Source organism: Delphinus delphis, unplaced genomic scaffold (assembly GCF_949987515.2).
Source record: "Delphinus delphis unplaced genomic scaffold, mDelDel1.2 scaffold_399, whole genome shotgun sequence".
NCBI classification, from domain to species: domain Eukaryota; kingdom Metazoa; phylum Chordata; class Mammalia; order Artiodactyla; family Delphinidae; genus Delphinus; species Delphinus delphis.
The window spans coordinates 1-11,896 of NW_027193020.1; the positions used below are offsets into that span (position 1 = coordinate 1).

General features: G+C 56.5%; 1 protein-coding gene and 1 non-coding gene across 4 annotated transcripts; both read right to left on the reverse strand.

Moving 5' to 3' along the window:
• Positions 1-851: 851 nt before the first annotated feature.
• Positions 852-8,314, reverse strand: LOC132419357 (melanoma-associated antigen D4). Of its 3 annotated transcripts, none has more exons than XM_060003278.1 (13): positions 8,195-8,314; positions 7,023-7,233; positions 5,947-6,777; positions 5,356-5,562; positions 5,187-5,250; positions 4,879-4,958; positions 4,397-4,488; positions 3,677-3,756; positions 3,550-3,592; positions 3,071-3,133; positions 1,954-2,068; positions 1,252-1,682; positions 852-1,060 (listed from the first exon to the last, which is right to left on the reverse strand). In XM_060003278.1, exons 2-13 carry the CDS (start codon positions 7,230-7,232, stop codon positions 1,051-1,053), a joined length of 2,226 nt encoding a protein of 741 aa, XP_059859261.1. In that variant the 5' UTR covers position 7,233; positions 8,195-8,314; the 3' UTR covers positions 852-1,050. The 3 variants fall into 3 exon arrangements, with proteins under 3 accessions (XP_059859261.1, XP_069396497.1, XP_059859260.1); XM_069540396.1 differs by having other exon boundaries at positions 1,240-1,682; XM_060003277.1 differs by having other exon boundaries at positions 7,023-7,263; positions 8,195-8,255.
• Positions 2,315-2,443, reverse strand: LOC132419359 (small nucleolar RNA SNORA11). Its single transcript, XR_009518171.1, has one exon. It is a non-coding gene; the product is annotated as a small nucleolar RNA SNORA11 (small nucleolar RNA).
• Positions 8,315-11,896: the final 3,582 nt, after the last annotated feature.

Below are 11,896 nucleotides of genomic sequence, written 5' to 3' on the forward strand. Positions count from 1 at the left end.
GGTCCTTACACTACTCTCTCCTTCCTCTTAACCTGGAGCCTTGTCCTCCAAGCTGTGGACGTCACTGGGGGATCCAGAAAAGCCCGAGACGGCCCCTTCCTGCTACGGAGTCCTTCCCAGGGTTCCAAAGTGTCTCTGCCCTCACTGTCGTGCACCTGGGGAATGAAAGTTCTAGCCTCCGCCCCCGCAGGGATCACGCAGCCCTTGAAGACACAGAGACCTAGGCTGGCCTTGGCCTCGCCGGGAGAGCCCTGCTTCCATGGAGAAGAGCCCCGGAGCCTCCCAAAGGGCCTCGGATCATGGTCACAGGCAATGGGCTGTCCAGGTCTGCCTACAGCTTTCTTTCACTGAATCGGCTCTTGTGGCAGTAATGGCTCCTCCTTCTACCTGCTGGAGGGGTGAGAGTGTCACTGTGAGGCCTACCTCATTGTCCTTAAGACTCGGTCTGAGGGAGGAGGTCCTGAAATGGTATGGATGATGAGGGAAGGATTCCAGGACAGCGCCTCCAGAGATGGGGCGGAGGTGGGTCCTAGGGGATGTCTGTGGATCCCGTCCCTTGGTGGGAGGGACGGTGGCACCGGCTCACGGCCCTCCACCCCACCCCTTCTCCTGAGGATCCCCACTGGCATTTAACCGGGGCCACACAGTGTAAGAAATCATGAAACTGTATGGACCGGAGCCCCTGGAAACTCTTGGCCTCCACACTCAGCTGGCATCTCTGCGCCTCCCAGTGCCTGACCCAGCCACACCCGTCTGCCTTTTAGGGGGAGGCGGCCCCCGCCTGTCCCGGAGGGCCTGACCACCGGCCACTCAGAGCCACACCTGCCCAGGAAAAGGAGAAGACGTCCGACTGATTTTGCAACTTTAATGCAATACTGATACCCAAAACACGACAGCACGACAAAAAGCACACAGGAAAGCAGGAAGGGCAGAGAGCGCGTCATCTGGCATGCCATCTTCCATGGACGGGGAGTAGCTGCCTAGAGTGCTCTGTCGGGGGGCGGGGGGCAGAGGAGGCACTCTGGCTTGGCAGGGGGCTGCTGCAGCTCCTCAGCGCTGCCTGGAACCGGGAGACACAAAGGCCAGAACACAAGGGTCAATACAGGTGAACCGTCAGGGATAGGAAGAACAAACTGAGCGTCTCGTCAGGCTCTCTTCGTTCCCCCATGACACCCCAGGCCTTCCCCTGACTCCTCCCAGTCCCTCCACACCCCATCCTTCAGAGTCTCATCTAATGACCTCCAATCTTACTGAATCCAGGAGAAGAAGCTGGCACTGGTTCTGGCGGCGTTTCTGGTCCGGATGGTGGAGCTGGTGCTGGGGCCATCGAGCATGCTGGTGCTGGCCGCACCATTGGTGCCACTGCTGACGCCAGCCCTCCAGGTGCCTCTCCTGTTGGCACGGTTGCTATTCAGAATGTACTGATGGTATCTGGCCCAGAAAGCGAAGGGGATCCTGGACCAGGCGTCGCCAAAATCTCCATCCTCATCCCAGGTCAGGAGCTCGACCTGTATGTCGTCCCAGCTCCACCGTCCAATCAGAGCTTCCTCCCCGATGTTCATCTGGGCCCTCATCTGGGCCCTGGCATGTTCCTCAGCCATATCCACATCCATCGTCTTGAAAGCATCATCCACAGCCTCCAAGAAATGAGCCCTCCATTCCCGGGGGTCTCGGTTCTGATACTGCGGTGGAAGAACAGCAGCCGTCGGAACAGCTACCCCACCTCGCTCAGCACCTGCTTCCTGCCATACGCCCTCCTGAGCGCTTTGCAAAATCATGATAGAAACCCGCACGACTGGAATCGGGCTCCCATTATTTTGTGCCAGACCTGGGATTTCGCCCCACCCACTCACTACGTCTGTGAACTTGTGTCAGTGACTTAGGAACCTTTCTGGGCCTCAGCGAACCAACGAGGTATGGGAAACTCCAGCCAGAACAGAGGCTCTGCCTTACCTGGGCGATGAATCTCAGCACCCTCATCTTGCTGGTCTCGTGGCGGGCGCGCAGGCCCCAGAGGAACTCATACTCGGGGGGGCTGCTATTGGGGATCTTCTTGTATTCCAGGTACCTGCGTGAGAGAGGAAAATAAACTTCTGCTTCCAGCCAGGCAGACCTGTTGCTGCACCAGTGGCTCCCAGGTGGCCCCTTCCCAGCCCCGAGGCTGCAGCTTGGCTGCCGCAGGAGGCCTGCCCTGGCCCCGCAGCCCTTGCCTCGCTCCCACGCTCACTCCCAGGGGTTTCTGCCTCCAAAACTGAGGTGCTCACACCCTTAGGCCACTGGTCCTGCCCAGCAGCCACGTGGAGGTGCAGGGGGCACGTGTAGGGTATTTGTTCATAGGAAGGCCACGAGTTTTGTGCCCCTTGTCACAATAACCCAGGTTCCTGTTGGGTGTGTTGTAAACAGAGGAGCCATTTCTTCAGGCCCCCTGCTCTGAGCACACCCCACCATGGGGCTCGTCCGTGGCCTGGCTGAACCCTGGGACAGTCCACCCTAGAAAATGACTGTACAGGAAGAAACAGTCAACCAAGAGCAGTGGACTCCATGCATACTCTCGACCATCTGTGTGTGTGTGTGTGTGTGTGTGTGTGTGTGTGTGTGTGTGTGTGGTGCAGGGGGCGGGGGTGGGGGTGGTGAACATGCATACGGGCCTGTGTGAGGGCACACAAGATCTCCAAGCACCGAGGATGGGGTGGGCCTGGGCTAGAAGGTCAGCGGGGCTGGACTCCAGGCCCAAATGGGCCTTATCCCAGCCGGAGCCATGTCAGGCTTCCACTCTCTGAGCCCCAGGCTCCTGAGATGTAAAGCCGGGGACACTGCCTAGAGGGCAGGTGCTGAACGAGATGGGGACTGTACCACCCCACCTGGTGCTCGCAGTCAGCATGTGCTCCCTTTCCCCAAGCCTCCCTGGAATTGCCCTCCCCCCAACACTCACATTCCCCCCCACCCCACACTCACACCAGACACCCATCCCTCTGGTGTTAAGACATGGGCTGGGGAATGGCTTCCTCAGCCAGAGCAGCACACGAGGAAGGCCTGAGTGGGAGGCAAAGTGAACTCAGTCGATACTCACTTCTGCTTCACAAAGTCCTCTGTAATGAGTTTCCTCAGATCGCCCAGGAATGGGTGCCTCACCCTGAGTGCAAGGAAAGGAATGCATGACTAGAGACAGTGGCAGTGCCCGGGGTGGGCGGGAGCACTCCCAGCAGGACTGAGAGCTTCCCAGCCTGTGGGGTGTCCCCATGGATGCCTGGGCCGGCAGCAGAGGCCAGACGGCCACTTGTCAGCGACGCCCCAGGGAGGGGTTTGACGGAGCCCCCAGGTCCGATGGTTTCTCTTAGTTCTCATCTGGGAACAGAGAAGGCACACGGAGCAGAGGGGGTGCTCAGTGCTCAGGACCGTTTCCCCACGCACCCTGGTGGGACCCTTTGCGCTCTACCTAGTCCAGGACGCCACGCCCCGCAGAGACCACTAGGCCACTGCAATCCCGGGGCCTCTTGTGCCCAAGGACAGACACACTGAGGAGTGGGAGCCGAGAGACCCCAATCATACCCGGGGCGCAGTCCCATCTTGCGTAGTGCCTCCCAGAGGACAGCTGCGAGGGGAGATGAGGTACAAGAGTTTAGCACACGGAGGTGAGAGGGCGGGCAACCCCCCAGCTGCAGGTCCAGCCACTCACCCTCGCTGGCACGGTTGCCGTTCATGAAGATGACGCCCAGAATCACCAAGAGGAGACTCAGTCTGGGAGTGTCCTTGGTCCTGAAGGTGTAGAAAGAGGGATCCTGTCCAGCAGCCATTTTCCCGGGGGGACCACAGCCGGCTCACTCAACTAGCCTCTCCCAGATTGCTGGGCTACAGGGCAGCTCCTCCTACTCTGTATGGCTTGCGCTACCTGGTCCAGACAATTCATTCCTCGGCCTGAGACTGAGTCCCTTCATCCATCAAATGGGGATGCTAACACCTCCTCCCAGGGCTCTGCCGAGGATGGGGTTAGGCAGGGAGCAAACGGTTGGCAACCCTGTGTCCAGAGGCACATCCAGACCTTCCCTGCCCTTTGCGCATTGCGTCGGGAGCACAACTCCACTGGAGAGCACCCCCACACCCCCGTCCCCCTCCCGAGGCCCACTCTGCCAAGCCCTGGCCAGGACCTTAGCAGGGAGAGGCAACCAAGGAGCTTGCTTTCCTAGGAAGATGGGGGTGGGGAAGGGTGGGCAGGGGCGAAACCCAGAGAGCAGCAAATCCTCGGCCCAGGCTACTGCCCCTGCCAGCCCTTAACTGCTCAGCACCGCTAACTCTGGGTGGGAGCCGTGCTAGGCCCCCCAACCCCACTTTCCCGTTTCTCTGAGAGGAGCGGGGAGGCACCACCAAGGAAGGCCACCACCCTCCTGTGCTCTCTCACTTTCCCAGGAGGCGGGCTGACGAATCCCGTGTGCAGACAAGAATGTAGAGGTGTTCTTCCTTGTCGATTTCCTTCAGGTGGATCCCAAACTTCTACATGGGGGAGAAAACAGAATGTGAGATCAAACATCCATGTTGGGTGTCCTGCAGGCAGTCACTCAATTCCCCGTTAGAGCTTTTCCTTGGCGGGGAGCCCCAAGCCCTGGGGGAGGAGGAAGAAGAGAGGCCGCAGAGGAAGTACCCTGTGGGAGCACTGACACTGGCTGAGACAATGGGATCCACCTCAGGAGACCACAGACACTCAGAGAGCACGAACGGCAAGAAGGAGGGAAGGAGGCAGGCAGACGAAGCTCCCAGGTGGAGAGGCCAGGGAGGGCTTCCTTCCAGAGCACATAGTCCTGCCCTTGGGCCTCGAGGGGATGCAGGGGGCAAGGGTTCCCTGTGGCCCCTGCTCCACAGAGCTGCCCCCGGCCCCGCACCCACCTTTTCCAGAGTGTACGTTGCTCGTTCAATGATCTCAGGGAAATGTTCATCGTATTCTCGGATGACATCCTTCAGCATGTCTGCAGGAGGGGAGGGGTGGGCAAAGCACCGAGGCTGAGCAGGGGCCACAGAGCTGCAGCTTTTCTGTCAGCCCTGCTGAAGGGAGCACACTCAGGACCCCACACCGTGCAAATGGAGCCATCAGCCAGGCCTGATGTGTGTGTGTGGGCATCTGATGGGAGGCCCACAGGGCAGGGTTGTGGGAGGGGGGAAGGGCAGAGCTCAGGGAGGGGGCACAGGTTGCCCACCTGAGCGCTTGATGGGGATCTTCTTGTAGTCTTTAATCATCAGATATTTCACCAACTTGTTTGCCTGGAGAAGGAGGGAGCACACGGGTAGACCAAGGCGTGGGCGACCTCAAAGAACAGGCCCGCAAGGGAGGAGAGGAGCGAGATGGGGGAAGGGCAGGCTTCTTACCCTCTCTTGCAGAAGGGTCACATTGCGGGGTGGCAAGCACAGTACGTGCCTTGAGGGTACCTGGGACCTCAGGGCCATGGGGGGCCGAGGGGCCATCTGAGGCCGCACAGTTGTCAGTGGGGGCTGCGATGCCCTCCAGGTCGGTGGGACCGCAGGAGGCTCTCTCTCCTCCTCGCTGCTCTCATATTCGTCATCCAGGTGCTTGGACTGTACCATTAGACAGAGGAGAGACTCAGGGCTACCAGGCTACCCGTGCAAAAGCACCTGGCACACATCTTAACCAGAGCAGGTACTTGGAGATAAGGGTGGTAGGAACAGCGGATGACACGTGCCGAGTGCTTACTAAGTGCCAGGCACTGAGCCAACCGCTTCTCCCTCCAGGCCTGAGGGTAGGGACTACGTGGAGTAAAAACATGCTGGTTAACCTGTCTTGGAGAAACATGCACAAGCTGAGAGAAGAGGGGAGGGAAGGAGAGGGAAGGAGAGGGGAGGGGAAGGGAGGGGATGCGGGGAGGGAGAGGAGGAGGCAGAGAGGAGAGGGCCCAGAAAGCAGGGGAGCAAGGGGGGTTGGAGACAGCAGGGAGGTCTCACCTTCTTTGTCCTCTTGCCTCCCATCCTGGCCCAGGGCTCCGCACTCTGCTGAGAGGTGGCAGCTGCACCCTCAGGCTCAGGGATGCTCGTGGCCATCTTGGCCTTGGCAGCAGCTGCTGCCACAACATTCTGAGGCTCCACCCACCGAGTCTTGGCGAGAGCCTTCCCAGACTTGGTCGTCTTTGGCCGGGTGGCTGCCCCCTCCCCGGCAGAGGCTGCCTGGGGCCCCCCGGAGGCAGCACTGGGGCCCTCTGTGGCAGCCTCTTGGGCCGGGGCAGGTCTCTTGGGGCGTGGGAAGGCCATGCCACTGACACCTGCCGGCTGGGTGAAATCAAAGACATCGTTCTGACCCAGGAAGGCTGTTTTGGGCCGGGTGGCATCCATCTCACTGGCACGTGGGGCCTGGGAGAAAGCACAGGCCGTACTAGGGCCCTCGGCAGCAGCCTCCTGGGCCCGGGAGGATGTCTGGGGCTGCGTGGACCTTGCTGGAGCCCCGGGGGTGGCCATCTCGCTCTTGACTAGCATCTGGGAGCTGTGCGGAGAAGCAAGGCTTGTCTCAAGGGTGGCTGCCTGAGCCTCGGCAGCGGATGTCATGGGCTGGGTATCGCCTCCTGAGCCCTGGTCTGTGGCCACTGAGTGGTTAGCGACCACCTGATGGTAGGTGGCACGGGCAGCAGCAGCAGCGGCCCGAGCAGCTTGGTTAGAGGAGGCGGCCCGGGCTACGTTGGCAGCACGGGCAGCCGGCTCGTTGGCAAGTGTTTCTGGATCCATCCGAAATGCCTCCAGCAGAGTCCTGGCCAGCATAGGGTTTTCAAGTTCCCAGGGCTCATTCTGCAAGACCAGGGAGGGGAGGGCAAGGCAGACAGCTGTACACACTCGCCCTGTGCTGGCCAGCCCCCGACCAGCCCCCAGACCCTCCCAAATCCCCCTTCTCCCAGCAGGAGAGGGAAGGTTTGGTGAAGCTGGGCAGTCCTTCCCCATTCAACTCCAGCCTTCACCCACCCCCTCCTCCCATCCTCCCTGACGTCGCAGGAGGGAAGGCCCAGGGCTAGCAGGTGGCCGACAAGGGGCCTCACCGCTAAGATGCGAAAGCCTGGACCCAAGCTCCCAAAGGCTCTGAGGATACGGATGTCAAAGCTGGTGAGGGCTCCGTAGCCTCCAAAAGCACCAAATTCTTCATAGTCGTTGCCTTCAACCATGTCTTCCTCCCCGACTTCATCACTACCCTCGTCCATGTCTTCAACGTTGTACCCTTCAGATTCTTTGTGGTAGCTTCCCTCAGCCATGCTGGGGGTCCCAAGGAGAAGAGAGCTCAGCCTGAGAGGGACGGGGAGGCCTCTTCAGGGGGAGGGGGGCAGGACCCAGCAGGAGGCCGGATCTCTCAGGAAGTGGGGAGCTGCAATCATCAGGTTACCAGGCAGTATAAGGTCGGGGTGGGTGGGGGAGTGAAGGCTGCTGGGGTAGATTCCCTCAGAGACAGAGCCCTAAGAGAAGGATAGAGGAGGTCGGAGGAGTCCCTACACTGAAAGGGGAGTTTAGGACAGGCAGGCTCCCCGGCCCAGCGGCCGGATTTGAACAAGGGGTGCACTGGCGGGCCTGAGTCCAAAGAGTCCCATAGGAGATGCGTTGAGAGAGGGAGAAATAAAGCGCCTGAATTTAATGCCTGGAGCAGGGGGCCAGGACGGTGGGGAGGAGAATGACATGAGAGGGCTGAGACAAACGGGGACCGCTGGAAGCTCTGGGAAAATGAATCCCAGGGACCCTCTAAGTGCCGGTGGGGGGATTCAGCTGATTCAGGTCTAGGTTGGGCTCATACAGGAGCGCTCAAGGTGTATGGGGTGGGGGTCTTCGGGCTAGGTGAGGCTCGAACTGGAGCGCTGGAGGTCTCAGAGGCCAGGACTGCAACTCCAGGAAGGGGGCAAAACGTTCAGTTCCACTGGATTGATCTCAGAGTGTTTGGGGTGGAGGTGGGGCCTCCGCTCTAAGGAAGCTCAGCACGGAGCACACGGGTCTGTTAAAGGGGTTCGGATGGTGGGCTCCGGTGTAAGTAGGGCTCGGATCGGGGAGCCTGCGTCTGATGGCGGTGGAGGGGGGAGGCTCCTATCTAGACCGCGGGTCTAAGGGGGTTCAGGTTCTGCGTGCTTGGGCTTTGTTCAGATCCGGGGGCGGGGGATTGGGGATGGGGAGGGCACAGCGTACCCTCGTTCCACTCGCTCTCTCCCGGTCCTGTCTGGGGCTGGATCCTTACCTTCCCTGGGGCTCCAATGGCGTCCGTCCTCAGCACCAGGAACCCCGCAGCCGCGCCCTCGCCTACTGCTGCCAGCACAGCAGCTCCCACCACCCCGCCCCTTTTCTCCGCGCAACGCCCCCCCTCCCCGCCGCGCGGCTGGGCAGCCTGCGCATGCGCGGACCCCTCCAGCCGGCCCGCTTTCCCAACAAAAGCCTTTCCCACCAGGTCCCCTGTGCGCATGCGATTCCGCCAGTGGGTGGGCGGGGTAGGGGGGCGTTTTCTCCTTCCCGCCAGATTCCCCTCACCGTTCCCCACCTCCGCCTCCGCGCCCCCGACCGCAGGCGCGGGCACTCACACCCTGTACTGCGGTTCCAACCCATCCATCATATACCCTCAGTCCCCCCACTTTTGCACAATGCTTCTCAGCCCTGCCCTCCCCCTTGCCTCTAAGCTCCTCCAGTGTGGTCTGGAATACACTGAGCCCTGCTTCCCCAGCGTGACCCCTAGGTCACCAATACAGAGGTCTCTAGCCCAGTCTGCAACTGCAACAAGAGAAATGGAAATGGCGAGAGGACACCAGTTCCCTTTGCGTTCCCCTCTACTATCCACCTCTAGGGCCCCCAGACACACTGGGAACATCTGCTTCCCCAGCCACTCTTCATGCAGCTTGTGTGTCACAGCCTGAGCTGTGCTGGGCATTATCTTCCTCTCACAGCAGCCCTGGGAGGTGGATGTCAGCATCCCCATTTTACAGATCAGGAAGCTGAGGCACAGACGGACACATCGCACAACCTAGACAAGGCCACAGAGCCAGCAGGTTGAAAATGCAGAATTTGGGCCGGGGTCTCGCTGACTCCAAAAATCCATGTTCCACTGGCACTGGCCCCGGGGACTGAGGCACCCTCCCTTCTTCAGTTTGAGCAGCAGATCCACCCCACCTCTCCTGCCCTGTCAACATCTGTCCCAACAAGCCAGGTTTCTGTTCTCTGAGACCTAAGCTCACGCTCTGCATTCCAGGGGGAACAGGTAGGAGCCCCAGGCCCACCCCTTGCCTGCTCTATGTGGGTCCATCCAGGTGTGAGAATTGCTCCTTGGGGTCCACTCCCTGCTCCGACTGTCAGGCCTCTTCGCTGTGAGTGGCACAAACACGCTGCCTGAGGCCTTCCTGGTGCCCACTGGAGCGGCCAGGACAATCAGGCACTTGTGTGTCTGAGCCATGGCAAGCCCTGATTCAGAGTAAATGTTTCGCCTGGTTCCTTCCATGGCTGGGGCCTTGGGCAGCTGTGATCTTGTGGATAGAAGCTGGGCTGGACTTCCGAATTCCAGGGACGGAGTGTTGGACCAGTCTGTCGCTAGCTGTGTGAAAGCCCGCTTGGGTCACTGGACATCTCTGAGCCCGGTTTCTCAATATGCAAAATGTGAAGCAAAAGGAGAACTTACTGGGGTCCTACCTAAGGACACACATGCTGCTGCGCTTCCAGAATGACTGGAGAAAATGCTATGTTCCCACCTCAAATTGCACTTCTATTTTTTTTTACAAAAAAACATAGTGGACTTTTATATTCGTTTTTATATCAGCCTCTCCAGGCTGTCCACCCCTGTGTCTGAATGGAAGCTATTGCTAGGACCAGAGCTTTTACTCTCCAGTGACCAACATCAATTCTGCCTGTCTGGATGGCTTTCCTCAGCTGTTGCATAGCAACCTTCCCTGTCAGCTGCTTGTGTCTCTCAGCCCTTCCTGTGCTAATAGAAAATGCTATGTTCCCATCTCATTTTGAAACTGTGCTTTTTTTACAAAATCCATAGTGGACTTTTATATTCGCTTTATTTTATTTTTTATTCTTATTTTTTCTTTTTCTTTATTGAGATATAATTGACATATAACATTATATTAGTTTCGGGTGTACAACATCATGATTCATTATTTGTATATACTGTGAAATGATCACCACAATAAGTCCAGTTAACATCCATCATCACACATAGTTACAATTTTTTATGATGAGAACTTCTATTGTATTCATTTTTATACCAGCCCCTCTATATGCTAGATGCTTTATAACTATATATGCTAATATGCTTACAACTCCCAAATCTACAACCCCAGTTCGAACTTCAGCTTTGAGATCCAAATCCATATATTCATTCGTCTACTTGACATCTCCACTTGGATGTTTCAAGGGCTCCTCACAGTGAGTCTGTCTCACTGTGGTATTGCTATATCCACCACCCCCACACACTCACGTCCCCCATCTCTCTTGTTTTTAAAACTCCCATCTTCACAATCTCAGTAAATGGCACCACGATCCACACAACTACTCACTCCAGAAAATGGAAGTCAGCTACCACCACTGCCCTTTTCTCATACACTGCACCCAGATGGGAAACCTCTGCAGCTCTCCAGGGCTACCTCAGTGTGCAGCTCTCTCCCCTCCATTACCCCCAGAATATTCTAGTCACACTGGCCTCTTGGAATTCTCAGCTCTGTCTCCTTCACTTATTCACCTCTGTTTGTGTTCAACCTCCCTGTGCCGCAGCCTGTAAACTCTATCCAGGCAAGAAGTTGGGGGGAATTGGGCAATCCTGGGGATCACCTTTTTAATTTCCCTTATCTTGGGGATCAATGTCCTGCGTGGCTCGTGGAGCCACGACGTAAAGCTTTGTAACTTTTTTGGTTTATAGATATTTTGGTGGCAGAGCACATCGGATTCCTGTTAATTCATCGTTGCTGGAAGCATTATAGTACATAAATTTTTCTTACATTCAAATATTTTAACTGAGAACTATGCTTTTAAGATGTATCCACTCTGCTATGCATATGTGTGCCATCCTATTTGTCACCTAAGACAATAAGAATACGTTCAAGCTTTCTCAGCAAGGGGATGTCATACTTGTTTTAAATGGTCATTTTTTAAGAAAGGATTTGTTGGAGACATGTGGAGAGAATAGTAGAGGGGCGAGAAACACCAAGAAACCAGAATGTGTGTCTTTCCATCATACTGATGAGAAATAATGCTGACTTGTACAAGGGTTACCATGGAGATGGAAATTCTTGTTCCCCATTCATTCCTTGGGGAGTTCTGTTCTAATTGGTCTTACGGTAGTATATGCTGTCCTTTTCTGGGTTTATATCAGAATGGCAGTGCTCTTCTGCATTCCTAGGGCTAACAGTGATGCAAAAGCAGGTCTACTGGCAACCAGAATGTCTGTTGATACCATGGCTGGTTAAGGCCTCCCGAATTCCTGTGGTTCCTCTCATCTGTTTTTTCCTCAGGGGTTCATGCACTAACCTCATATAACATGAAGCCAGTGTCTGATTCTTAATCTTGTTCTCACAGTAAGCAGGTTGTCCTCATTCTGGCCTCATTTTATCTCAGTACTTTGACCTTGACATTCAGGATGCCCAAATGGGCAAACATCCCTTCACCAACTCACTAGCTTCTGCTATTCCTTAGTTGTATCACTAACAGTTAAAACTGGCCATTTCAGGTCCTCTACAGTAACTATTTCCACATATCTAACTGTTCTCTTTCACTGCACAGCATATTATTTGATGTACTTCACATTCTACAATTGCTTTGAAATAGACAACACATATCACTACTGTGATTTTTGGAAAAGCCTTTCAGCTATTAAATTGTATATTGATAATGTTACGCACTATTCTTTCTGGCTTCTCACCAATCACCACCTTCATCCCTGAAAAAAAAGGATCTGAGG